At 40.1% G+C, this 27,845-nt stretch overlaps 2 protein-coding genes across 4 annotated transcripts in view; one reads left to right on the forward strand and one right to left on the reverse strand.

Annotated features, from left to right (window-relative positions):
• ppp1r3aa (protein phosphatase 1, regulatory subunit 3Aa) overlaps positions 1-1,627 on the reverse strand; it is a 14,818-nt gene extending 13,191 nt beyond the window's left edge. The window contains exon 1 of the mRNA XM_015047306.1: positions 1,403-1,627. Coding sequence (XP_014902792.1) covers positions 1,403-1,515 — 113 coding nt within the window. The 5' untranslated portion in view covers positions 1,516-1,627. The remainder of the gene's footprint in view (positions 1-1,402) is intronic.
• Positions 16-27,845, forward strand: part of foxp2 (forkhead box P2) — a 123,133-nt gene continuing 95,303 nt past the window's right edge. For all 3 annotated transcript variants that reach the window (XM_015047307.1, XM_015047311.1, XM_015047312.1), the window contains exons 1-3: positions 16-183; positions 9,748-9,818; positions 10,393-10,455. The gene's annotated coding sequence lies outside the window, so the exon portion shown is untranslated. The remainder of the gene's footprint in view (positions 184-9,747; positions 9,819-10,392; positions 10,456-27,845) is intronic.

The raw sequence follows: 27,845 nt of genomic DNA on the forward strand, positions 1-27,845 counted from the left end.
CTGGTTATTTACACCACCGCTTCTTGTCCTGTTGTTTGCTTTTTACCCTCCGCGTTATGCTGAACTCGGACAGTCACGTGCGAACATCGCCGCGAGTCTAGAGAGAAGGAGGACGACGACTTCTCACCTGGTGTGTCCCTTTGACTTTTACCGACAGGGAAATATTCCTGTTTTTTTTATGTGGTAAGTTTTTTTTTTTCTTCCTGCCCAAGGAGCTTATTCTTTGACTTCTAATGTTAGGAAGTAGACTACCGCGCTTGTAAAAGTTTGCACCGTGTTGTTAATACCTGCTTTGAGACACTAGCTTGTTGTTTACAAGTTCCGCGTGGACTTTATGCGCTTTTTAATTAGTGACCGGCTGTTTCCTACTAAGCTCAGTTAATATGCGGTAAAAACCCAAATAAACACAACTTACAGTTTCACACCTGCACATTACATTACCGATGGGTATCAGGTTATAAACTACGATACTTAAAACATATAATATAGGAGCACATCACCGCTTTTTGTATATAGTTGCTTCTTAATAAGCCCACATGATCATTTACAGCTTTTAATGTTTGCTTTGACGTATTGGATTGGATAACTTTCTCTTTTCCAATTTTAAAGAGGTCACAACTTGCTATAAGCAAGTCAAATTTTGCATTTACAATATATATATATATATATATATATATATATATATATATATATATATATATATATATATATATTTTTTTTTTTAAAAGTGCTTCAGTAGCCTTCAATTTAGAATAATATTTAATTTTAAGCCCATTTCATTATGCATGCTTCATTGGGGGGGTAAAGAGAGACCACCGTAAACCAATCCATTCTAGTGTCTGTTGAATTCCATCACAAAAGCAAACCCCTGTTGTTCTTAATGAGGTACTGATTAGGTGATTACCTGAACTCAACTGCAATGGGAAAAACAGAGAAATGTGACATTTGTGATTGGGAATGCATAAAAAAAAAAATCTCTGTCTGAACTCTTTACAGGTTAAAATCACTCTTTTGTGTTTAAAAATGAGCATGAAGTTGTTTTTGTGTCATTTAGGGTTTGAAAATCAAATCTTTTTACTTGTTTTGGTCGCTTGTTATTTTGTATAATTCACTGACATTACTTATGCTTGCAGTTTTGGGGAAATGTTGTCAGTGGCTCATAGAATAAAACAAACAAACAAAAAAATTGTTTTCACAACGCCTACCAGTAAGTAGCAAAACCAGAGAAACTGATAATTTTACAGTAGTTTCTAAGAGCTGTACGTGTTTTTCTCTGTTGAATTGCCTTCGTTGTTCTTTTTAAAGTACACACACATTCAAAATTATTTGCTAAAATTTAGATTTCGTATAGGACTGGCGAAAGCCTTATCGATAGATATTATCAGCAGTGTGATCACCTTACCGTTGATGCATGCTCCATTTTTCAATATTCCACTCCAAGTCAAAAAGGGATAGAATATTAAGTCTTATCATGAAGATCCTGAAATCACAGCTCAATCCTAAATTTCTCCTCATACTCTTAAGTGTCTCGTTACCGCTCTTCTAATTACAGGGGATGGGGGGGGAGAAAAAAAAAGGAAACAGCCCTTTTTTGTTTTCAGAAAATTCTAACACGCTCTTCAGGCCTGTCTTCTGATCAGCTTTCAGCCCTCGGATTTAGCGGCAGCCACCCTTCTTGTTCAGGCTGCAGGGTGCACAGGTGTTCCCCTTCCCCAGTTATGCAGGTGTGGGCAAATCCCTCCTAAGCCCCCCAGCCCCACACACACAGTTTCACTCAGCAGCTCTCACTCTTCAAAGGCCAAAGCGGCAATAAATGCCCCTCATGAAATATGTCGGCGACCGTGCACAATCGGCCCCTTTATTCAAGTGCCCCCCTCTTATGATTTCTTAGGACATAATTAAAGCTGGCCCTGCTCTCTTGTTTACCTGTTGTTGGCATGTATGGTAGTAAGCGAGGTCACTAGGAGGCACTGTGTTTTTTTCCCCCCCTGAAGGCAATAGGAGAGATGGAGAGTGACCAATGTTGGGAGCAGCGCACTTATTACCCCGGCTCTCCTTTCTCTCTCGCCGCGTCCCATTTTTTGATTGCTGCATTCATCATCGGGTGGTCGTGCTCTACATTATGGTAATAGGAAAATGAATGTCCTCCACAGGATTAATGTGTATACCCTGTCATATGTTTCAATCATTTATCAAAATTAAGATTCGGGCTGCTTTCAGCTCGATGAACGCTGGCTGTTTGCAAGGATTGCGTCTTAAATATGGAAATGATTGCTTCTGTCTGAGGCGAAGCGGAGGGAGCTTTTTATTTGTTCATCAATTAAAAACTTTGCACGCCGTTCCTGGTGAATACAGAAACCCTTTACGGTGGGAGTTGCTGAATGATTTGGATATAAAATTATTTTAGATCATCACTGGAAAGCAGATTACAAACTGTTTTCGGACTGTTTCTTCGCTTTTGAGTTTCACCATCTCCCATCCCTCCCAACCCCCAACTCCTTCTGTAATTACACAGCCTGCTCGCTAAACCCCTTGAGGTGTTGTTACATTTCAGGGAAAGTGGTTAATACTATTAAGAGAGTGGTACACCAGCATCACTTTCCCTAAACACATCCCAGAGCCCAAATCTACTAAAACTACTCATGGATGGCTAACTTTGCTCTGTTACAGAACGTTAAGGCTTTTAAATGGCACCTGTTCAGGTTTTATCTCTGTTAACCTCATAGAAATGTTTCCATGACAACCTCTATGCAAGTTAAAACAACCTGAAGTGATCAAACCTGCTTTTTTTTTTTTCCGCCTTGCCCACTCTCGCACTTTGATTCTCTTTTCTCTGTAAGTAAGGATGGAATCTGTGTTGACAGTTTTGGCCTTTAATGGCACTTTTGTGCCGCACAAAAGCATTTGTTTACCAGGATCATACGCTGCAAGCTGTCAGACTGAGAGAGATTGACTTCTTAAGATAAAAGAGTGCATTACATGCTTAAGAGGCCACCCCTTTTTGCGCTGTAATTATCCACATCACGGTAATGATGTTTTGTGTGCCCCAGTTACTAAGAGTCTGGAGACGGCTCAGACTTTTTTAGTTACGCTCTGGGTCACTTCTTAAAGCCCGACCAGACTGACTGTGAGTCGACAAGAACCGATGTGACTCCTTGGCTGGAGAAAGCTGTACAGGGTGGGGTCAGGAGATGTGGATTATAGAGGAGATTGTTGGAACCTACTCGCTTGCAGTTTATAATCTAGTGTAGAATTTCCATTTTTCCCTTTGTTTTCATTTATGTCAGATGTCATGTTTGGTTTGTCAGCTTTGGGTTTCTCGGAGCCAGAAACAAATGGAACAAATGGCCAACATGAAATGGAAAAGGGATATTCAAAAAAAGTTGAAGGGAAACAGATTTGAAGGTTGTGTAAACAGTGATTTTTAAATGCATGTAAAATGTTTCATGGTTTTCATGCAGCAGTCCTTTGTGCCCTCTTCACTGTGCTACCCCTGTCCTTGCAGCGGTTCCTTACGCATTTTTACATGTATACATAGATATAAAAACATTATATAAGTTAATTACACACAGACACAGTCTGATGTTTTTGAGCCAATGTAAACACGTGGACAATTTTTAATACAGAATTGTTGGCTTAACGAAAAGCATGTCAAAATGCCTGCTTAAAGGTGATTTTCAAAGAATACTTTTAATCTGAAAAATGAGCCTTACCGGAAGGCGTACACTAATTTATTAAAATATGATTATACATGCTTTACCTTAATTTGGTAAAGCACAGCTATGCCAAATTAAAATTTTTGTACTATAGGTAATCAAATGCAGTCCATAGCTGAATATGAATCTTAAGTCAGTTATCAACTTTAGAGACATTAGCCAGATGCAGTGAATTACTTACAATGCAAAAAAAAAAAAAAAAATTCTTACAGTTTTATATTTCTTGTGGCGCCCCTAAACAAACTGGCGCCCTGGACAGAGAGCCGTAACATCCACATTAAAACAAATACTACTGGCCACAGACCAAAGGTTGTATTTGGTTCTCTTTTACTTCAAAAATTGCATGTTTACTTGCAGGTCAGTGCAGTGTTTGAGGCATCACTGTTTTTACAGTGTGAAAAATGTCAGTTTTGGGGTCTAGCCCTGACTAAAAGACACAGAGGGTCACTTGTGGTAAGAGGCAAGGTCGATGTTGCTCAGACCACATTCAGCCATCAGCCTTGTCACTCGTAAACAGTCAGACATCATGCGAGGCATCACTATAGCCAAGAGCAGTAGCTACCTCAGCCCTTGTTTGAATGCACGGACTGTTGTCAAGACATTGTTTGAATGTAAGATAAGTGAGAAGTGTTATGCGCCATCATCAAATCAAATTAAAGCCAGAAAAAGCCTGAATTATTTACTTGTATAGAGATTAATTCCCCATAATTGAGAACTAGCATAGCTGCTTTAACAATAAAAACATACTGTTTTGTATTGCTGAGTTTTATCAAGATATATATATAAAGGAAAAGGTCACACCATAAAGACTCAGAAAAGGAGAAAAAGATCTGTTTACTTTGAACATGTTGTGGGTGAAAGAAAAAAACATGGGTGGGGGGTTGGGATAATGACAATAACAGTTTTTGACAGGCACATTAGGCTGCAGAAAGAGCATCCAGCTCGAGGCTGAGGGCATATGGTGCTGCCTTCTGCTGGCATAGCTTTAGACCAAGTTACAACACTCGCGCAGGGTCACGACTGTCTCGGGTTTGCTCCTTCTGTCTCACCCATCTAAACAAAAACAGGAGGCATAATGCAAATGGGTGGGAGCTTAGTAGTGGGGGCAGTGGCGTAGAGGACCATGGTCAGGGAAAGGTTGTTGTACACTAGCTGCATGAATGCTGCAAGTCATGCCCCATTTGTGTCAGGACTTAATATGGTCAAATGTAGAGGAGAGACATTTGACATTTGTACAAATGCGTCTTTTTAACTTTTTTGGATTCTGTCACTGCCACACTGGCACGCATCTCCTCTCATCATCTGAACACCGCTCATCCTTTCAGTCCTTAATCTTATTCTAAACAATGGCAGTTGTTTCCACCACTTTGCAATGTGGGTCGGACAGACTTGGCTAATGTGTTGGATGACGCATGGCTTTGGTCAGAAGGCAGCAGATCGGTGGGCGGGTAATTACAGCCTTCTGTGTGCCTTCCTGGATTTTCCTTGAATCACAGTCATAGGCCGTGAAGTTCAGCTTCCAGTGCAACTCTTGAGAATGAAATGAAATAGTCAAAACATATGGAGCTAGCAAAACAATGGCTTATTTTTTATGATATTTGATGAGTGGGTTTTAATTTAGATCGTCACTTCTGGCAAACAGTAGGGCAGATGGTGCAGACTTGAGTGCCCATCAGAGCCTAAATACCCCCAGGCAGCTGTTGGTCATAAACTTTTTTTTTTCTTTTCAATTTTTTTTTTTAAATTTTTTTTATGCTCTTGCTCTCTTTAACACGACTTGGGTCAAGAGGAATCAAACCTGTTACAACACCTGTTTCTGCATATGCAAATCTGTTGTTTTGTCATTTCATTAGGCAAGGCAGAAAGATGAGGGTCCCTTGTGGTTGCAAATGCGACTGGCACTGAGCCCAACTGGCATGCCACGCAGCAACAAAGATGCTTGGGGCAGGGTTAGGGGAGCGCGGAGTAGTTGGAACTCAGCCACCAGGTGCCTTCACATCACCAGTTCAGTTTGAATGGGTTCTAAAAAAAAAGACCCAAAAAGATAATTAGCAGCCAGCCTTAGAGGTCACTCTCTCTAACAATATGTGTCTTTGTCTGCTGTGAAAAAAAACAATATTGTTTTAAATGACCCATTGGCACGGTGAAATCTGGTAGAAGCAGCATCATCTTCTGCAGAGACATTATCATTTGATAATGTCTGGAAGATAAATTAAGCTAAACAAATAAAAAAGAAGAAAAAAACAACCCCAAAAGAAAATTTGTAGAAGCAGCAAAAATAATTGAAACAGGGCCAGGAAGTAAAGCGTTATTGCAAAGTGGAAGGAAAATGGCATGATTTTTCAAAATAGTTTACAAATACTTTGTGTCTAGATGTGTGCGACTTTTTGTAAGGTTTGCATGTCTCCAGGGTCTCCCAAACATAGTGATTCCAAAAAGTTTATCACTTTGCTTCTACTTCACTAATATGCACAACCTTTATTTTGGTCAATCATGATTAAAATACAGAAGAGTCGGTTGTTGTGAACTGACGTGGAAAAGTAAAAGAGGTATGAATATTTTCGCACAGCAGATGCTGTGGAGGAAGGACACATTTCGAAGTCAAAACTGGCAAGCACGTGCCTGCCACGCGCCTGTTCCATTCTTCTCCACCCATGCAACGTTTTCTCCTCCTTTCCCTCCTCCCATCCTCATCCCTTCATCATCTGGCGCTCTCCCGCAATGCTCGCGACTTAACCACATGTGCCAGCGCCAGGCCCGCTCCTGCTCCGGGGCTAATTGTTCACTGGTAAACTGGGGGCTCGTCAGTGGGGGTCTTCCCCTTCATCCAGACGCAGGGATAATAAGCAGGTCGGTGGTGGTGGCAGCGGCGGTGGCGGCGGGGTTACAAATCATGATCCCTTCACGCAGTTTATTTTTCTCCGTGCAAGTCTGGAGATTGTCGGTTGTAATCCGTCCTGTGTGCTGAATGCAACAAATACACCATGAAATTAAAGGTTTTTGCACGAGCATAAAGCAAAAGCTCTGTGGAGATGGCCAAAGCTCTCTGATAGTAGAGTATGTTTCTTCTTCTCATCCTCTCCCTCTGATCATGAGTAATCCACCAATGGTAACATGTAGTTATTGACACTGTTTGATAATCTTTCATTTTAAAGAATCTTTGCCTTGTCTGGATTAGTTCGTTTCAGTTTTTGAGAAAAAAATGTGTCCCATCTTTCTCCATTTCAAATTGCTCTAATCTTGTACCACTGCTGTGTTGTTTTTTTTTTTTGAAGTGTCTCCCTCAGCCGACACTTAAAAGTTTGATGAACGGATGGAAAAACCTATAACTACCTTCGCCACTGAGCTAATCTCATCTGATAACTCAGGCCTTCCTCTTTCTCCTGTCTTTCTCCACCTCGGCTTGGTGGGTCTGGCTCTCAGGTTTGCCTCTCTCTCACCACACAGATGGTATTAAAGCCAGGGCCCCGCAAGCCCCCTCTGATACGGGAGAGTTCATTAGAGATGTGGCTTTGATGGGCAGCCTTTTCATGTGACTACCGGTTTTTCAAATACCTTGATGTCGAAGCTTAAGAAGGCATTGTGCAGTAAGCCCTCCTTTTGATGCGACTTATTTAGATCTGCATAGTAAATCAGGGGGGAGTAAATAACCAGCCAGCAGATGGAAGCAAGGAGATAAGGCAGTGGCGAACAATCGCATTTGTATTTTGTTATGATGTTGACAGCAGCTAAAATTCACTAATCTAGAGCCACTGATCTGCATTTCAAAGAAATCTCATTTAGCAGCAGGGAGGATAAAGTTCCACTCATTGTGTCTATTTTATTGCATTCTTCGCTAATTTATCTGCCCGCAGATTTAACGCACGGGGCTCTGTGGTGGGAGCCAGCGTCCGTGCGTTGCATAGGGAGGGTCTTAAATACTGTGAAAGCGGTTACGTCTAGACTGTGAGCTGAGGGTAATTACACGTCTGACCATGAATAGAATGAGTTTGAAGACTCATCTTTCTTCGGGCAGGCCTGAATCGCTCGACTAATGCTGATAAGGAGCGTTTGGTCCCCACAGAAATATTGCCAATGACTTTCCATAACACCCAACCCAAGGATGGTATTTACTTTTAAGATAAAGTTATTGTGTACAGTAATCTGACTTGTTAGCATAATGTCGTCTTTCATGGCAGGACGCTTCCCTTTTTTCTGCAGTGTGGAGGTATTTGCGGCCTGGGCCTTAAATAGTTTATCTTGACTTAGTGTGCGGGTGCTTTATGTAAATATTAGCCTATAGCATTATTAGGCCTTCATGAATACTTGAATGCATTTGCCATATTTATAGTTTGATAGAATTTACCAATGGTTTTACATTTGGCAAAGAGACACGTGTGGTATTTGGAAATCCAAGAATTGGAGGTTATGCAGACTAATGGGATGCCAGGTGCTTTTCTAGTGAATAAAATATGATAAATATACAGCCTAAAGGTGTTGAAGTGTATGTGGGAGCAAATAATTTAGGAATGGGGGTGTTAAATTTTTACGTCTGACGGTCACCCAAAACTGTTGGTTTTACAGCTGTGTTTATTCACATCAAACTAAATCAAGTTATCATTTCACTGTAAATCATGTACATTACTGCTTAAAGAGTAAGTTTAACCATCGAGTTCACACAGATTTAACTTGAAGAGATTTGACCAACGGGTAGAATTCAGAAGTAGTTAAGAAGTTAATTTTGCAGCAATCCCTCATTTTGAGTAAGTATATGGTTACAGTGAAAAGAAACAACACTCCATTTAATAGGAGGAAACCCCCAACAGTTCCTTGCTCAGTGTGAGAAGCTATGTGGTCGATTGGGAGTTGTGGAACCAGACCAGGCACAGACAAATAAGCACTGGCCAGAATGTACTTCCTGCATTGAACATTAAAAAAACACCCAATAATTGAACTGATAAGTTTAAAAATGATGAAATAAAAATATTTATTGACAAGGAATAGTTCTGAAATAGCTAAAACAAAACATGTGTAGAACAACTAAAAAATATAAATAGAAATAGAAAATATAACTACCGTTCTCAGTTTTTCATCTATGTCTGTCCCTCCACTCACCTTAAGGAACTAGAGGGTGAACCTCATGCCCTCTTTTAAGTAAACGTTCCTTGGCAATCGTTGTGAGTTTCTGCAACATTTTCCAGAAACTCACAACAGCACAAAAATTATCACAGTTGGCATGTTTTGTTTTTCGGCTGTTCCCTTTGAGCTGAGGGCTTTTTTGTACAGTTCAGAGAGCACATTCCTCAGGATTCAGCAGCCGCTGGTTGCCTGTAGGGGTCATTGGAATTCTGGGAGAATAAAAGGGGAAAAGCACACATGTGCACGCGCGTGTGCGCGCACACACACACAAATATGCACACTTCAGAGTGGAACATCTAGTCCATTGTGTAAAATTTGTGCCCCTTCTGCTACTGCCATTTTCCAAAGTAATTATTATTACTATTACTATTATTTTACTGTAAATGAGATGCATCAGTAGCTGCAATCTTGAACTGAGCACTTGTCCTGCACTGGTGTGATTAAAACAACAGAACCCTTCATCCTAATGGTTCCTAGCATGTGTGTTTTGATGCAGGCAGCTGAATGGGGTACATGAGAAAATCAATGGTGTCAGGTTAACAGTGTGATTTACTTTGCGCTGAGAGCTTGAGCCTTGCAGGCACAGCACCTTTCAACTTTATAGTGTGTGTGTGTGCGTGTGTGTGTGTGTGTATTGGGGGTAGTATATTGTACATTGCCTGTTAGCGCATGCACTTAAACACACACACACAGGCGCACTCTCAAGCTTCTCAGCCGATTCCAGGTGCACTTTGTTGATTTAAAATTTATTGCTCTCACCTACACACCATGCAGAAAATAGTTATGCAACACACCATCCAGCCCACACTTGCCTGCAATAGCAGTAAATGTATCAAATTCGGGGGGGGGGGACTATTTTGTGAAGCAGATTTGGCCTAACTAATAAGTACTTTCGGGTTCTCTCTTATCCTAGTGAACCGACATCGCCGGACTCCCAACCCAGCCTGTGAAGAACGTCAACGACAGCAAGTTTTCTCCCTTAGGGTGAGTGCTTGAACCTAATCCCCCTCATGTCAACTCTTTAACCTGTGGAAAGATTAGAGCAGCATTACGTATATCTTTTCATCTGTAAGTATTTAGATAGCAGTAAATCAAAACGTGCATCATTCCAAAGTGTGTTAAGAGTATTTTACTTCTGTGTGTTTGGATGATTGCATTGTAGTGGTGGGGGTCACAGGGTTCTCATTCCTCCTCTTCAAATGTAACAAATCTTCATCTTGTCCACGCTGATAGAATTCCCCCTCCACTGGGCAACCTTTCCATTGTGCCTGTTTGGTTTTCACACCCCAAGGATTTTCAATCTACTCTCACTTAGAAGTTATGCACTACGGCTGGCAAATGTGGCCAAGCTGAGATTTCAGTTTTACTTATTGTTTTGATGATCTCTTCATTAGAAGTTGTTCCAAGATATAAAGTGTGTCCTTGTTTAGACTTGTTACCAATTAGGCAAAGAAAAAAGATATAGAGCACAAACTCCAAAGGTAGTTTTTGTAAAAAAAAAAAGAAAAAAAAAGTTTTTATATTTTAGATATCTTCTTTTCCTTTTGTTCTCTTCTAGGATGAAATATGCACACTTTGCATCCATAGAAAGCAGAAAACACACTGTGTGAGGTGAAAAGTGGTAAGTGAAGACCATTTTACTTGACCTTCTGCATGTGTGATGTTGTGATAATGGGTATTGTGTTTGCTGTGATGAGCCACGTCAGTCAGTAACTGTTGAGGGGATTCAGTTTTAGTTAAATAGTCTTTGTTGTCGGAAAGAAGTGTGGGTAAGGTATACTTCCTTGGTCAAGGTTTTTGTTTTGTGAAATTATATGGAAGCACCACCTAGTTAAGAATAACAGGCACTAAAAATGAACACCCAATACATATAAATGAATAAAACTGCAAAATCAAAGGAAGCCCAATGCTATTAAGTAAATGAAAAATTATTCAACATAATGTTGAACAGATTGAAGGTTAGAGCTACAAGCAACTGTAAGCAAACTCATATATAATGTATAACTATTACAAGTTAATTGGTGATTGTGGTAGTAAAATATTTAAAATATTAAAATGTTTTTCAGAAATGCTTCAAAAAAGTGCCAGAATAAATGTAGTGTTTTTTTTCCTTTTTTTCTGGCTCTATGGAGTATAAGATTACATAAAAATCATCTTCACCACCTGTTGCTGCACACAATTGGTCAGCTGACTGTAAAACAATTACAATTATTTGTTAAGATCTGATCATGTGAAGTTTAGAATTCAGTTTTGTTTGGTTTTTAAAGCATGTGAAAAGGATGAGATTACATCAAAGCATCTTTCTTTAACCTTCATTTTATTTCATGAAAGTACATGCTGTAGGTCAGTATATTTATAAAGTAAAAATAGTTGGCGTACTTAATTTTGACTGAAAAATAAAAAAGGTATTTGACCTACCAATCAATGACCAGATCAAGAAATCTAATGAATTCCACTGTTACAGTGAGTCTTCTAATTGTCATTGCATATAGGCATCAAAACATCTGAGCAAATGAACTAAAAATGTTTCTAAAGTTTCACTTTGAATCAAAAACATAGTGCTTGTACTTCCTGTGGTTACATCCACTTCCCCTTTTAAGGTATTCAAAACTCCTGACATAAGTGAGAATGAAGCAGAAACATATGAAGCAGAAGCTTTTAGGTGAAGATTTATTTAGCAAATTTGTGAGATGCTGAACTCCCCAGCACTGCCGGGTTTCTTTAGTCCAGATTTCCACCTAAAAGAGATTTAAATATTAGTTTTTAATTTGTCTAGTACTTCAGTTAAATCTTCAAAGATGAATCCTTTCTGCATATCTGCTGGCCAGAAGAAGTTCTTCTAATCATTGCAGAAAAGTGTAATTACCCCAACACTGCAAGCCACACTTGCAGTGTAGACATACAAAAAAAGAAAAAAGAAAAAGGAGAACAGGAAAAATCTACAGCAATTAAGCACATCTTTTGGTTTCTTTAAAGAAGCTGCAGTTTGGACTCAACAGCCCTCTGCTCACATTTCCAGGCTGAAATTGATTTCTTGTCATAGATCAGAGACCTCTTGTCATTCCATTTTCAATCCCCAAATGGTTTCTCTGAGCTGCTAACTGTCATCCCTGTGAGTGGGCAAACAGGGGAAACCTCCATGGGTCTTTACCCCGGGCACTTAAAGCAGCCAATGGGGTAAAGGCAAAAATCAAAGGGACTCGGACCATTCCCCATTGGTAGCCTCTATTGTGTGGCCGGTTTGGGATTGGTAGAGAAGCTGAACACTGGATAGTGGGATGTGGGGGTGGCTGGAGATCAGGAAAAGTAACCCCTTTTTTTCTAATCCTTATCCACCATTAACCCCAGTGCCCCACTGTGTGGCTAAGATCAGGGCCCTTGGTCAATCCCCCATTCACTTCCACCCAGAATATTTTAAAGTTAAGCCCTGATACTTAACAAAAAAAGTCTTACTCATCAAAGGTTTACTTTCCCTGCTTTCCATCTCTTTGCTTTTGCTCTGCTGCCATTCTTGTCTCTGTGGTCTGCTGTTTTGTCTTTGCACTTGGGGAGAGAGAGGTGTTGAAAGTTTTGCAAGTTCCCAAGTTTCCATTTTTCAACTTAAAGTTTAGTCGGAGGTCTGATGGTGTCACGCTGTGAGCAAAGTGGAGCAAAAGTAGCTGAACCAATGGAAACCTGCCCACTGCTAATCTCTCTGATAAATAGACTCCTGATTTTATTCAAATTATTTCCATAAGGGAGGTATATTTTCCTACCTGATATTTATATCCCCAGCTTTCTTTTTCTCCTTAGACATTTGCTGATAATAACAAGACTGATTTGAGTCCTGATTTCCAACTCTGTGTAAACATTTCAAATTCCTCCTCTTTTTTTTCTCCCTGTGCCATAGCTTTTCCTAGCAACTGTCAGGCATTCGACACATCTGAAAGAGAAATGATTGAGGGTCAGAGTAGAAAAACAAGCAACCATATGGAGGTGCAGAGTTGACGGACGGGAGTGAAGAAAAGAAATTGCATGGAGAGTGTTTGTCCAGAGTGCACAGTTGCCATGAGAATGAAGGTGGAAAGTAGAAGAGGCTCAAAATGAGACTAGCCATCATTGCTTAAGAGAAGATAAAGAGTCTCAGTAAGGCTATTGATCCTCGTGTCTCTTATCTTTCATCCAGCTGTTTTCAAAGTTCCATTTTTTTGGCGGGGGGTTTGGGGGGTATTTTAAGGAAGAATGTGTACTTTAAAAATGTTCTCAGAGAAATTATGGAAAGTCTGCTTTTCCTCAGCAAAGGTGGCCTGAGCTTACTTTGGAGCCCCTCCAATTGTACTATGCACCTTCTTTTAGAGAAGGCTGACACTCTGGAAATGAGTGATTGCAAACATTGCATGCGCGACTCTAATTAAAAAAAAGCATCTAGTGTTTCATGTGTTATCCTTTCCCCGCAACCTAATTGGAGAAACGTCGGGCGCGGAAGCCGGGCTTGGATGGCATCCGTCCAAGAGCCAGAGATTATTGTGAAACCCAACCTGAGGCTGGGATGACATCAGAGAGGCCTGACTTTGCGCTGAACTCCGTCTTTCAGGTGGGAAGAATTACGAGCGGCTTCACTCGCAGGTGATCGCGTCCAGTGGATCAGTCGCACACAAGTCCTGCATTCTTCTCCCAAGGTCTAAACGCTGATTGCCCTGACAGATTGAACTTGTGTGTTATCAGCGAACTGTCATGGAGCCTCATTTTTCAGACTGCACACATAGTCCAGAGTTTATGTTAGCCATTCACCAGTATGGTGTTTTATAAGGGAAATTGTCATCACAACATAAACTAAATATACAGTCATTTTACCTGCTGGTGAACTATTTCAGTTTAGGCTGCCAAGACGTTGTTGCTATATCTAAAGTATGTGAAACATCTTTAAAATGCAAACGTCGTCTCAATGCCTTGCCTTAAACACATATGTAATCAATTAAAAAAATATTCTCTTCAGTATTTTATAAGCCTCAGAGGAAAACAAATAACTTTTAGTCTATGGTAGGGTTCACATTGTCTATCTAATATAAATAAGATTAATTTTCAAGTTTCTGATTGAATGTTGATTTACATAATTTTCATCTTTGCACATTAACAGTTCCTTTATCAGACGATAATAAATACATATTAGATAAAGCCTAAAGAAATCCTGACAAATATTTTATTTTTATTTTAGATTTTACAGCTGCTATAGAGCAGTTAATATTCATCCACCCTTACTCTGATACTCCTAATTAAAATCTACTTACATCAATTTCCTTCAGATATCTGTTTAGTAATTCAGAATGATACCATGCTATGGCAAAATAACAGTGTGGGATTACCTTACACATATGTTAGTACTACACCTTTCATATTCACTTTGTTCAACAGATATTTCAGGCTACCACAAATTTCTTGGACCTGTCAAAAAAAAAAAAAAAAAAAAAGAAAAACCAGATGCTTCACTCACCTTGGCATGCTAGATGCCTGAAAAAACTGTCAGCATGACTTGCTTTGGGCTCTGTTTGGCTAATAATTATCTAATCACTTGCACTTGATGGTGCTCAGAAAGCATTAGGAAGTCATCACTACACAGGCAGTTTATCTGTAAATATGATTAAAAAATAAAACAGGACAGTTCTCAAAAATGGTCTCACAGTAGTTCCACTGAGCCCTAAGTATACCATCACTATATTGAAACATGGTAGTGACTGGATCATGCTGGAGGATGCTTATTGTTTCAGTCGAGAATGGAAAATTGCTTTTCTCATGGTCTAAATTCAATCTGAAACATTTTTAGCTAGTTTATCTTCTTACTTGAACAGGTCATAGAGACCTAACCTGAATACTTGCAACCGTAGTTACAGCGCAAGTTGGCAGCTGAAAACAAAAGCCTGCCACACTTTTGAGATTTGATTTGTTTAAAAAAAAAGAAAATCTTGAAACCCATCTATTATTTTCCTTCCACTTTACAAAGGTAGGATAATTTCAAACAAGATCCCCAAAAACTAAATTGAAGTTTGTTTTTATTTTTTTTGTTTGTTTTTTTTGTTAAAGTGACAAATGTTGAAAAAATTCAAGTGGTGTAGATACTTTAGCAAAGTTTTATATTTTTTTTCTACTTTCAATCTCTCTTAGTGTAAACGTTTCAAATCAAAGAACGCAGTTACAGTCGGTGGAAAAGCTTTTACTCCAGAGGCAACAAGTCAAGTCCTTTGTTCGTAATGAACATTTGATCGCGGCTTGAAAAGGGATACCAGTGGCAGAAAAATCCTACAAGAGCTTCTCGCTAAGACTTCCTCACCACAACCCACAAGCCAGACAGTGCAACTGCTCCTACCTGGTTTGAGGCAAAACGGGTAGAAAGCATTCTTGTGTGTGTAGCGGTGGGGGGGGTGGGGGGGAGTCGAGAAACACACACAAACTCAGCCAGCATGCTCGATTTGGGTCATAGAGCTGACAGACAGTGGAATGTGAATGTGTGTATGTTGACAAACTCCACTGCACCCTGAATGGGGTTTGTGATTACACCTCATCATGCGTGTTGCATCGGCCCCTGTCTCCCCCCCCCCCCCATTCACCACCCTGCTCCCACATCTCTCCTTCTCCCTGGCCCTCGCTTCCCTTTCCCTCCCTCCTCTCACCATGGTGCCTCTTGGGCAATCATGTGGTCACACTACCTGACTCCTTGCTGCTCAAGAGTGCAGTTGACAAAAACAGCCCGAGGCCCGTCATGTGGAAAAGATTCAGTCGGCACACAGCACACATCCCACCCTCCCACCCCGCGCGCGCCAGCTCCTCGCTTTCTCGTACTAACTAACCGAAGCGCCGGGGTGTTTCCTTCTTCTGCTCACCTGTGAAGGAAAACGGCTTCGCTCTCCTCCTGTCTGAGCGCGCCGGCTGCGTGTTTTGCATCAACGCGGCCGCTGTGCGTGAAGGCTGCTTTAAACAGTGAGCACGGGGCGCCATTCGCTCTCTCCCTCCCGCACTCTGAGAGGTTCAGGCAGCTTCTCTTTGTCAGTTGAGTTGCACTCCTCGTGTCATGTAACATAAAGCTGGCGGTCAGTGAGAGCTTTCTGCTGTCAGTCAGCCTGGTGGTCTTAGGCTGTCGAGCTGCTCACCTGTGTTTATTGGACAAGACCTGCTCCACGCTACCCTGGGAGAACATCTTTTCTTCTCACCTCGACTTTCTCCCTTCCTTTCGCTTTCTCTTTTACTTTGTTTTTGTCTCTTTCTATCATTTCTTTTGTCTGTCAAGCGCTGTCTCACTGTTTCTTTTACTTCTTTAGCCCACCAGTACCTTTTCCCCCCACCACCTCAGTTTCTCTCCGTGCTGTCCTGTACAGTTTATTTTTCTGGCTTTGTTCTTTGCTGCTCTTCTCTTCTCCCCAATCTTCCTCTCCTTCGGCTGTCCGATTTTATTTTTGTATTATTTTGGGACCTCTTTGTCAGCCTTTCGCTTTATAGCTTTGCCATCTCTTTGACGGCAGTTTTCATCTTTTCTCCACACCTGGCCGAGCACACGCACGGACTGGCGTGCGCAGCCGCTCGACGGCTGATTGAAACTTGTGTCTCAAAGTTGCTAATGCTCACTGAAGCATTATATTGCAGATAAAGTAAATAAACTAGGCTACCAAGGGAGGAATCTCTGGGATAGACCAGCAGATGACACACACTCCTATTCACTTTGCCCCGCAGCGGCTCTCTCTCGTTCACTTACACTCGCATGAAGAAGCAGAAATGCATCAAGTGAATGGCTGAAAAGATGTCAGTGATGCTGAGGTGCGAAGAGAGCTGGGGGCACGGAGATACTTTCTAAGGCTCAGGAATTTCACAAGTCTAATGTTTTTGAGGGGCTCGCCATAGAAGTAACAGGCAGGCTCAGAATATGTAGGGATGTTTCCTCCCTCAGTAAACACTATAATACAAGGGGCATCTGTGCTTAATTTGTAAATATTAACATAATAAAATGCTAAAGTAGACCACACTATTTCCACTGTAAAAAGTGTCTGTAGCAGCACGCGTCGAGGATGCTCTTTTTCAGCAGGAACAGGGTTAGATTCATAGATGAGAGTTGGACCAGTTTATGCTTGAATGTAGACAGTCATGGAGGGAAACCTGATAGAAGTTGCTAAAGTCTCGGGCACAGGAGTAAAGGTTCACCTTCTATGATCGTAAACATACAGAAAGACCCACAATGAAGTGGGTTGGATAAAAACAAAATGATTGGTCCAGTTGAAGTCAACACATAAATCAAGTTGAAAATGTGCCAAGACTTGGAAATTGATTTTCATAGATGCTTTCCATTTATCAGATAGACCTATGCAAAGTAGCAACCATGGTCGTGTTGCAGACATGGTGGTGGCAGCATCATAATGTGAGGAAATGTGAACTTTCAAAGTACAGATTAGGGGGAGTCAAATAAATGTTCAGCACATCTGTCAGATTTTTTTTTTTTTACTGGGAATAATTATTGGGAACCATACGTGTATCAGTTTCCTTCCACTTCATAAACATGCACTACTTTTTTTTTTTCTTTTTACACCATCACAAAAAATCCTAAAATAATACATTCAAACATTTGATTTTAAATGTTCAATGAGTGTAACTAGCTTCTAAGGTGATTCTTTTATTCTGAAACTAGCCAATTATTCTCAGAAAACTTTTTTATTTTTTAACGACTGCAGTTTTATTCATCTTCAGTAGGATAGTTAACATACTGGTTAAATGCACAGGTTTGAGTCTTTGTGACTTTAAAGCCACTGCCCACTAAATGATTCTTGAGGTTTTTTTTTTTTGTGCTTTTGAGGCAGAAAAGCCACACGTCAAAAGAACTGTGCCCTCAAATTTCCCCCTGGTTTTATGTAAAAGTTTTCTCGCATTCACCGAAGTCCCATTCTGTGCTGTAAAGTGGTATAGCTGACATGGTAATACATTTGTATTGTGCCCAGTGATAAATACTCTACCAGGTCTTACTCACTCCGCTGCCTCCGAATGTGTCCGAACAGCGTCTGTATTGTCAAAGGCACAGGGGGTCATTCAAATCTCACTCTCGTTCCCTTCTGCCTTTTGTCGAATATTTCTACGCCGGTGATAGTTTTCTCATTTATTTAGTGAATAGTCTGCTGGGTGATGAAGGAAAAAAAAAGACTTTTGCATTATGGAAATGATGGAATGGGTTATAATCTCCCACATATTCATCACAGCAGACATTGGACCCTTGTGATACCGTCCTCCATTGGCTATTGTTCCCATCCTCTCTTTGCGTACTGTTCCGCTCAATGGGCAAAGCAGGTTTTAATCCTGTCTCTTTTTGGAATGACAATGTTTACCAGCTATCATTCAATAAGGAGCACGACACACATCTTTCCATGTGTGAATGCCCTGAGAATGAGCTGAAGTTGGCTGTGGTTGGCTCACTGGGAAGGAGGGGCGACGTGTTTAAAACATTACTTTAAAGGTCATCGTTTTTACAGTTTCTCTTTGTTAGTCATGCAAAGGGTTGTAGCTCACAATGGTTGTTTCCACTTATATTTATAGAGAAAATATAGAAAGCAAAGTTTAATGAGATGCAAAGCAAGGCAGCCAATGACACAAGAAAGTTGCAGAAGAAGGACAACATTAGGTTTAGAATACCCAAATCAACCTTCAGAGCATAACACAATGTCTACGCAATCAAAAATGTTAGTAGCTAGATCCCCAGCTCAATTTTTAGTTATGAAATTAAAGATTTCTTGGCAATTTATCCAGTAGCAAAGAGAAAGTCACGAGAAACATTGTCTGGATCTTAGGGATTTGACATACTGGCACCTCACCCAGGGATGTAAAAGTTCCCACTCAGCCTGTAATTTACCGTAGTGTGAACTAACCCATTATGAAAAAAAATGTAGACCTTCTAATTTCTGGTTTGGTTTCTGTTTTTTTTTTTTTTCTTTTTTTTTTTTTTGGAAAAGCTATAGAATGGACATTAATTAATTATTTATGTTTAATTCTATGTATATTTTTATTTTCAGTGCTAAAACATTTTTGCCTTCTAATTTTTTTTAATGCTATCTACCATCACTTTTCTGGCCTAAGTTATTGTATTTACTGTTAAACCCTCCTCTCCCACCCAAACCTGTTCTGTGGTTTTATTGACTGCTTCTCAACATGCTATCAAGCTAATAATGGTAATAATCAATTAAAACTCAGCTGTTATTTGCTGTATGTTGCCATCTTCATCCTAAGGCCCCTGCTATACTGTTTTCCTGCCGTTTTGACAGCATGTCAGATTAGCACCATTGTGGCTAACAACCATCAGTGTGTTTTTCCCCTTATGTCAGCTACCATTTTCTCCCGTCACCACTGATCCGCTGCCATACCACCGGCATGTGTCTCTTGCTGTTGCGTGAAGTAAGAAAATGAAAAACAATCACTGCAACCTCCTGCGACCCCCCCCTTCCCACCAATCCTTCCTAATGCGCAGTCATTTAAGTGGTTTGTAAGACGTTTAATTACCAAATGGTTTAATCGTTATTCATCTCATCATTAGATGTATGATATTAAGTGAATTGCTTCCCCTGGGTCCCAGTGTTTCACAGATCAATAGATTTAGATGGGACTTGAAGGGACTTGGGGGTGGGTGAGTGGTGGTGGGGGGGCAGTTTAAATCACTTCATATGAGTAGACCCATTGTCTCCGTGATGCACACAGACGACATCCACCCGCTTATTTTTGCAACGAGCTATTTTATAGGTTTAATTATGCTAATTTCCACATTCGCATGCGTCGGGATGTCACTTTTTAAACAGAGATATACAGCTTCTGGGTTTATTTTGATAATGAAAGGAAGCGAAACAATGAGTGAGGTTAAGGCGCCACACGATTTCCATCACTGGAGTGCTTGTGTTCGCACTTTGGGACGAGGTTGTTGGTATCGAGCTTTGTGTGAAGGCGTTGTGTAGATTTCTAATGCGGCATGGTACACCTCTGAGATCCAGTAGCCGGCAGCTTGGTGTCGCCTGTATTCCCAGCGTGAACATGGCTGAGTGGTGATCGGGGACCGGCTGCACCAGAAGCTTCTATTAAATGCAGCAAGCACTACTAGCCTGAGTTAATTGTCCATTATCTGCTATTATCTAAGCCATTCCTCTCTTTTTTTCTCTTTTATTCTGTCTCACTCGGGTCTCTACCCATCACTCCCAGTTTCACTCTGTCAGTGCGCTGTATCCACTTCCTTTTTCTACTTTAGCTACACTAAAAAAGCATGCTGGCAAATCCTGGCAACTGGGTTCAATGGTAATAATTCCCTTTGTTCCGGAGGTTGCTTGTACAGCAGAAAGCACTACATTTTCACAGTCTTATCATCTCGCTACTCGAACAGAAGGCCCCCACGTTTCTTCTAAAACCATTCAGTGCACTGACGAAGATTAGTCAAGTATATAAACAAAAATATCTTTTAGTTGTTTACTGAATCAAACCAACTTATTCTTCGTTCATTTTGATGATGTAGCTGATCTACTGAGTTCTTTGAGGAATCCTCAGTACTTTCACTTGATGGCACTGTTTTCCTTCTTGCTCCCACTGAAGCAACAGGGCATGTTTTATGCATGCTGGGCACAATGTGGGGGGGAAGAAAGCACGGCTGTGCCACAGAGATCCATCTCTCTCCTTTCTCTTCCTGTCCTCCAAGCTGCAAAAGTCACATTAAAATCATTAGAGCTCATGTAAAAGGGTTGACATGCAAATACACATTAACTTTTGTATATTTTCAGGCGCTTGCAAAATGTAAGCATCACATGCATGAAAAGTTGGGGAAAAAAATAATACAATGAATTTGGAGTTGTTTGACGTTGTTTTTGAGCTAGAATAAATTGTCTTAGTCCAATAAAAGTAAATAAACAAACAAAAAAGTCAAAGCATATTTCTTAATTGTTTATGTTTAAAATTTGGTTGTGCTTTTGGAGACTTTCAGTTTAGGTTGAGTTGAAATTGACAAATTGGCACAGTTTTAAGAATTAGTCATCCATGGTAACAGAAAACAGAGAATAATTTTGGGTTTATAGTGGCCTGTAGAAGTATTAATACACTGAATTTTTCTTATTTGGATTCAGAAATAACATTCAGCCTTTTTTTTTTTCCTATTGGAAATTAATAATTGAAAAATGTTGGAAAAGGATACACAATTTTTCACATTTATTTTATGCTCCTTCATTTACTTTGACTTGCATAAATAAACTAAAGCATTTGTATTCCAATGTGAGCTACTTACATGATGACCAAACTGGTTAGCGATAAAGCTGTGGAGAAGTTTGAAAGCAGATTTAAGTTCTAAAACATGATTCCAAGCTCTTAACTTCTCACAGAGAAGTAAACATGGCAAATCTAAGCAAACTTGCAAGGGCAGCATAATTCAGAGACGCAGCCAAGAGACCCATGCTAACGCTAGAGAAGCTGCAGAGTAGCTGCTAGCCAGCGTTAACTGGAGGTAAAAGCGGGAAGTAAACTTGTTAGAGGTTGCCAAACACGGGAGACTGGAGTGGAGATTTCCCTTTCAGGACAATGACGCAAAAACACACAGCCAGAGCCTCACTGATTGGTTTAGATCAAAACATATTTTTGTGTTAGAATGGCTTGTGGCAGGAGCTAAAAACATATGTTCACAATTGAGTTTGGCATGTCAGTTAGATTCAGTTTTAAATTTAAGATATGCTAAGGTGATCCCAGAATATTAGCATCTGTAATTCCAATAAAAGATGTTAGTGCTGATATTTTAAGGTAGAGCTTTATTTACAAAGTATACACATATATTTTCTTCCTGCTACTTTGTGTTTGTCTATCACATGAAATCACATTGAAGTTTGTGGTTGGAACAAGACAAAATACGAGAGGACATGAACCTTTTTCACATTTACAGTGCCTTTTGCAAGGTACTATAAAGAGGGGGCCGGATAGATGAATGGGAAAACTGCAGGGTGGTGATTGGTCAACATCATATTAAGTCCTCAAAAAATAAATGGTTAGGCATTAGGAAGTGTTGGCCTGGTGGTCCCGCCTTGTGAGCAGCCTGTAAAGAGGCAATACATCATAGTAAAAAAATAAATAAATAACCAGAGCTTGTATTTCAGCTTGGTGCGCATCATAAATAAAGGTGGGCCATGTATAATTGAGGCTCATGCGTGAGGAACTCGGCTGGAGATGAGAAATGGAAATCTGTGTACTGGTAAATAGATAATCACACAAAAGTAATTGAGGTTTTCAAACCCCAATCTAGTCTGCCAGCGTGAGCTCGTTTGCATGTTAATCACGTCAATGATTTCCCTTCATCACAGGGAAGTCCATGCACACTTCCATAACCAGCTTTTAATTGCATTTAAAATGTCACAGAGGTGGAACACATGTAATTTAGCCAGAACTGTGTCCAAATTAATGGGCACTATTGAGACGCTCCATTGGACAGGGTCGGAAATGAGAGAGGCTGTCCATTGTTTGGGTCTTTATTAGAGATGCTTTAGTCTTCTTCTCTCTCTATGATGATATCTCTGCGGCATCTTTTGAAGTTTATATAAAAAATTCAAGAAGAAATCTGAGGGGGAGGAGAGGGGAAAAAATTTAAAAACAATTGTTGATGACTCAACTGTGAAGTACATGCCAACTTCTTGCAAATTTAGCAACTTGGATGGACGGTGGAAAGAAAGAACCCCAAAAGTAAAAGAGTTGGGTTTTAAAGAGGGAAAGAAAGAGAAGAATAGTTTATTTTCTTTCATCACCAGGTGTTCTGTGGCGTATAAATTACCGAGATGATGTTTCCATAACATAGCTGAGGGTACTCCAGAGAGGGGAAAGCTGCAAAACAGACCTATTTAATTTTTCATAGAGGTGGACCATCAGGAGCCATAAGCCAATATTCCTCTTCCCCTTTTCCAGATGCCTTCTACACCACTATATCTTACCAAAACCCAAGCCCCTCTTATTTTTTTTCCTCTTTTCAAAAAAAAAAAAAGAAAAAAGTTCTGCCGAGACCTACATGAAAGGAAGGAACTGTTGAAATGTTAATTTTACCATCTGCTGGCGAGGTCTGCTACCTTTTCGTGGATGTGTGTGAGTCACAGTGCGCGTGCGTGTATGTGTGTGTGTTTTCTTTTTTCCTGCACCTTTTTTTTTTTTTTTAATTCCCTGTAGTTCTGTTCTGTTTCATGAATGTGCTGCTATTTTGGCTGTTTGAAGTCATGGGGTCTCTGTGAGTGTGGCTTTGACTGGCTGGAAAATACAATGCCACATGGTGGATGGTGGAGACTTTCCCATTAGTTTCCTGTTTAGAGCCCGCTCCCCTTCTGGTAACCCAGTTTTTTTTTTTTCTTTTTTATCAGTCCCAAGGTTCCTGTTACTAGTGCATACCCACCTCCTGAACACACTGTGCCGATCCCTCTTGCTTACTTGGGCTTGCCCTTTGCCTCTTCCTCCTCGCCATGCACATCTTCGGGGACCCATTTGTCGTGTTTATCTTAATGGTGATGATTTTAATCACTCGTTTACAAGACCCAAGGTTTTAATTTGAGTCAAAACTTTTTCTCCCACCTTGAACTCATATACGAGGTCGTCGCAAAAGTATTTGCACCTCTTACCTTTTTTTTTGTACTTTTTATTGTGCTACGATCACAAACTTTAATGTATTTCTTGTGAAGTGGAAGGAAAATAATTTATTGCCTTAAAAGTTTGGCTCCTAATAGCGTTCTAAAACGTGACATTTTTATTCATTTAATTGTAAGCCCCCTTGCATCAAAACATTGTAGAAACCACCTTGCCTCACTGCATGATGCTGCCATCACCCTATTTTTAGCTACCTTACCTTACACCTCGTATTGAGGCCCAGAGAGTAAATATTTTGTAGATCCAACATTTTCTTATAAATAATCACCGCAGCAAGAAAAAAATTGCCATTACCGTGTTTGTGCTTTCTTTGTGTCAGTCTTTTGAGTCCATGCTGAGTTAAAGCATAATGATGCACTACTTTGTGTTTGTCTATTCCGCAAAATCCTAGAAAAAAATGCATTTAAGTTTGAGGTTTTAAAGTGGAAGAAAAAAGAAGGCGAAAACCTGTAGGTGTATGAAATATGAAACACATCTGCGGTGTGTTGCTTTCATGTAAGCTGCACAAACCCAACTTATATCTAACAGGCATTTATCTGTCAATGAAACTTAAGTTCCCGTTTTTAATCTGCGCTACACTTTGTTAAAACTAAAGGTGCGCTGCCTAGATTGCTGTGAAATATGTTGCCAAATGGCTCAATTCCATCGTGAGATTTGATAGTTGGCTATTAGGGTGAGGCATCCTGTGTGCAGAGTTGCTTAGCATTTTCCTTGGCTCGGACCAGATTGTTTAGTCTGCTTTCATTGTGAGCTGTTTCTGAGCTGCAGTTGACGGTTGTTTGCAGAGCACTGGGGGGAAAATGTGAGAGGGGGCCAGCACCTCTCTCTATTTATTTATTTTCCCCGTCCTTGGAGCTGGAATCTGATTTGTGTTCTTGTTGCTCTATTCTCTCTGAGCGGTTTTTTAAGTGTGGCTGCTGAAATCTAGACTCTGCATGACCTCACCGCTCGGCCTGTGTTTCATTAATGACCAGCCCCTGTGGTTTGGGGAGAGGAATATTTTTCATATGACACCGCCTTGCATTAGTGCAGAGGGGCAGCTGCACAAACCACAAAACCATCCAATTTTGTGGCTTTGAAAGGTGTGAAAAGTTCAGCTCCCTATAGCAAGTCTTGCATTTATAATTATGCTCTGTGTGTATGTGTCAAGAAGCGGAACTACTGAAGGCTTGTAAAAAGAACAAAAGGAAAAAGTCACCTGCTAGAGAAACATTTGTCTCTCATTCGCCTTAAATTGTTCAGATATATCTCAAGCTGAAACTTTCACACACTTCTTTAACTAACTTTGAGGAGATGCATAAAACACAAAGTTGGATTTGAAAGCGGATGTTTTAACCTTTCAGAAATGTTTCATTTAAGCAATCTCTGGACTTCAATATGTATTTTTTTCCAAAGTGCCACATCTGGCGAAAGAGGTATTTCTTTGGCAATTGATTGATTTCCCAGGCTTAGGTGGAAGCAACACATGCAAGCTATGCAGCAGTTGACTAAGAGGGGGTGCAACAATTCACAGACAAGAGTCCTAAGTCTCTGGAGCCTTCCTCTCCATGCTCAGACACTACTGTAAGTCTTCTAGGTTACCTCGCAGGAAATTGAATATCCGAAAGAAAACCTCAGATTTGTCCCATCTGAAACGGAGGCCTTGTGCTGCAAACCTCTTCCTCTCTTTGGCCTTTTAAGCAACTTTAGTGCAAAAAAGCTTCAGCCCCTCGCCCCCCAAAAAGCAGAAGACAACATATGTGTAATTTCCGAGCCACTCACTTCGGGGGGGTACTCCTATGCTTGTGTCAGCTCCAAGGCAAGAAGAGGTGGAACGGGGAGAAATTGAGGTTAGTCACCGAGGCTCAGAGAGAACGAACAAGGGAGAGGATTACCTAATAGCCCTGCTATGTATTTGAAGTGGAGCCTCGTGTTTGTTTGGGGAGGTTTTTGGGAACGGACGTGCGGGGAGATGTCTCAGAGGCAGCTGATGGGTACTTTTAAGCTGTCAGAAACAGCCCTCTTTCACCATTTGTCTTCTAAAACGGACAGCAGCAGGCTTAAACAAGAGGCAACAACAAGATGATGCTGCCAGAAACTTGATGTTTGTTTGTTTTTTTTAACTTGTCCAAATGCTGAAAACCGTTGCCTCCCACTTTAATTGGGCGCCTCCTTCATAAATTAAAAGTCATCAGGCTTGACAAGTGTAAACCGCAGATGCACACTCGGTTTGCTATTTTCAGGGCGTAGTGTCAAAAGAGCTGTAATGAGTCTGCTCTTTACTTGGGAATGTTTGTAAACAATAATCTAGCAGTTTGTCAGCGAGAAAAGAACTACCGTATTACATTCATGCCAGAAATGAATTCATAGTCACAGCGCAAACATCATCAGCCTGGCATAAGCTGCTTAATTATATGCCAAAACTCCATAAAACAAATGGAGATGGAGACATCTGCCTACATCTGGAAGCAATTGGTTCAGTTTGTTGTATCATTCTATGCGTACTGAAAGGAACTGAAGGAATAAAGTTTTGGAAAAATGCTCAGGAATATCTATTAAACCCCATGCATTTCTTTGCACTAAATCTGGACTGCATATATTTAGAAAGTGCATTTTTGTTCTATAGATTTTAATTCTTTTTGTCCCAGTTAAGCCACAAAATTATGTGTGCTTTAAGGGAATTTCATGTGATGATCCAAATAAAATGACCTTGTAATTGTGATGTAAAGGCTAAAGGACGGCACGATTTTCAAACGTTTTTTGCAGATTAAAATCAAAAACTGTGTCATGCATCTGTACTTGAACAGAATCAGTTGATTACTTACGGAAATATTTTTTTAATTTGCATTGGATAAACAATAGACGTTATCCTGAATACACCATCGTCATGGTGGAACACGGTGGTAGCGATGTGACGCGCAGATGCTAAATACAGGGCAAGATATTTTTGAAAGAAAAAAAATAAAAAAAAATAAAAATATGACTATTTGTGTACAAACCAATATTTCATCAAGCTTTCCGTTCTATTTTTGTTGTCAATATAAATAACACACACTATTGCTTGTGGTTTCAATGTGTCAAAATGTGTAAATATTCAATGATGTGAATACTTTCACATGACATGTCAAGTCGAGTCGTTCCATTAATTTAAAAAATATATATTTACAGAGCTCTTTTCTTTAAAAAAAAAAAAAATCAGCTACAATCATCTTGACTCTCCTTTGATTATATTCTTTTAGAACAGATATGAGCTTTGATTCTTAAAATTCCTTGTGCGCCGTTTTAGTTTGCTAAATTGTACATCTAGTCCTATTTTAAAGTCATCAGCGATTGCTTTTTTGCCACTCAGAGCACTGAGCATGGACAGCTTTTAAAGGGAGTGAGTAGGTCTGATAAGTGGCTCGATTCGTGTACCAAAGCATTTTTACTGAAGGTTTAATAGCGCCTGTATAATGAATTATAATGTATTCTTTCCAATTGCAAATTTTCCTTTAATACAGCCTTTCTGCTATAGTGAAAAAGTCCATCTGAATATTATTGTGACCAGCTTTTAAATAATACAAACCAATTGCATGATTTTAAGCAGTTAGTTTCCGCCAATGCCAAATAGGACGTTGCTTGTATAACTGGATTAGTCAATCAATTTTTAAGCGGAGAATTTTTCTTTTTTTCTCTTTTCCACCCCAAAAATGATTTACCATGTTTGCGACACATTGTGGTCAGCTCTAAGTAAGCTGTGTGCATTAGAAGAAAACGCAACTGTTCAGGTGAACATTTCAGCCGAGTTCGAACTCGTCTATAAAGCAATGTGCTTATAAACTTTGCTGTTCCGCTTTAATGGAACACACCTTTCAGTGAGGACGCGCGGGCAGCCCATCATCAAAGTGAAACTTCCAAAGTTCCGCTTAACTTGTTGCCGAAATAGTTTCTCGTTTTCAAGAAAATTGCCGTGCGCCAAGTGTGAAGAAGTGTATCGGGGAATCTTCCCCGGAGGGAAAAAAATTGCCACTTGCATACTTGTCTTTGACCAAAGTGAGGCCTTCTCCCACTCCAGGGAACATATGCTGTTTAGGAAGATATAAAGGAGTAATTTTATTACTTGGTACATCTCTCCTCTGAAGCCATTTCATTTTTCTTTTCAGCCTCCACAGAAGCCTTTATTTGATCTCATATTCCAGAGTATGACTGCCTCAAACCAGTTGGACTCCGTTTATTTTCATTTGGAAAACACATTTAGTGTTGAAGGGATGTCAAAGAGTTTTAAGTGAAGAGCAGGGGGTTCAGGTGTGGAATAGACCAAGGCAAGTTTCTCTACATGCTAATGTCCTCCTGCAGGGACTATTTGGAGCGAAACTTGCAATTTTATTTTCTCACATTTTTATAGGGAGTCTATTCAATATTATC

Source organism: Poecilia latipinna, unplaced genomic scaffold (assembly GCF_001443285.1).
Source record: "Poecilia latipinna isolate Pla-1442-1.1 unplaced genomic scaffold, P_latipinna-1.0 Scaffold819, whole genome shotgun sequence".
NCBI lineage: Eukaryota > Metazoa > Chordata > Actinopteri > Cyprinodontiformes > Poeciliidae > Poecilia > Poecilia latipinna.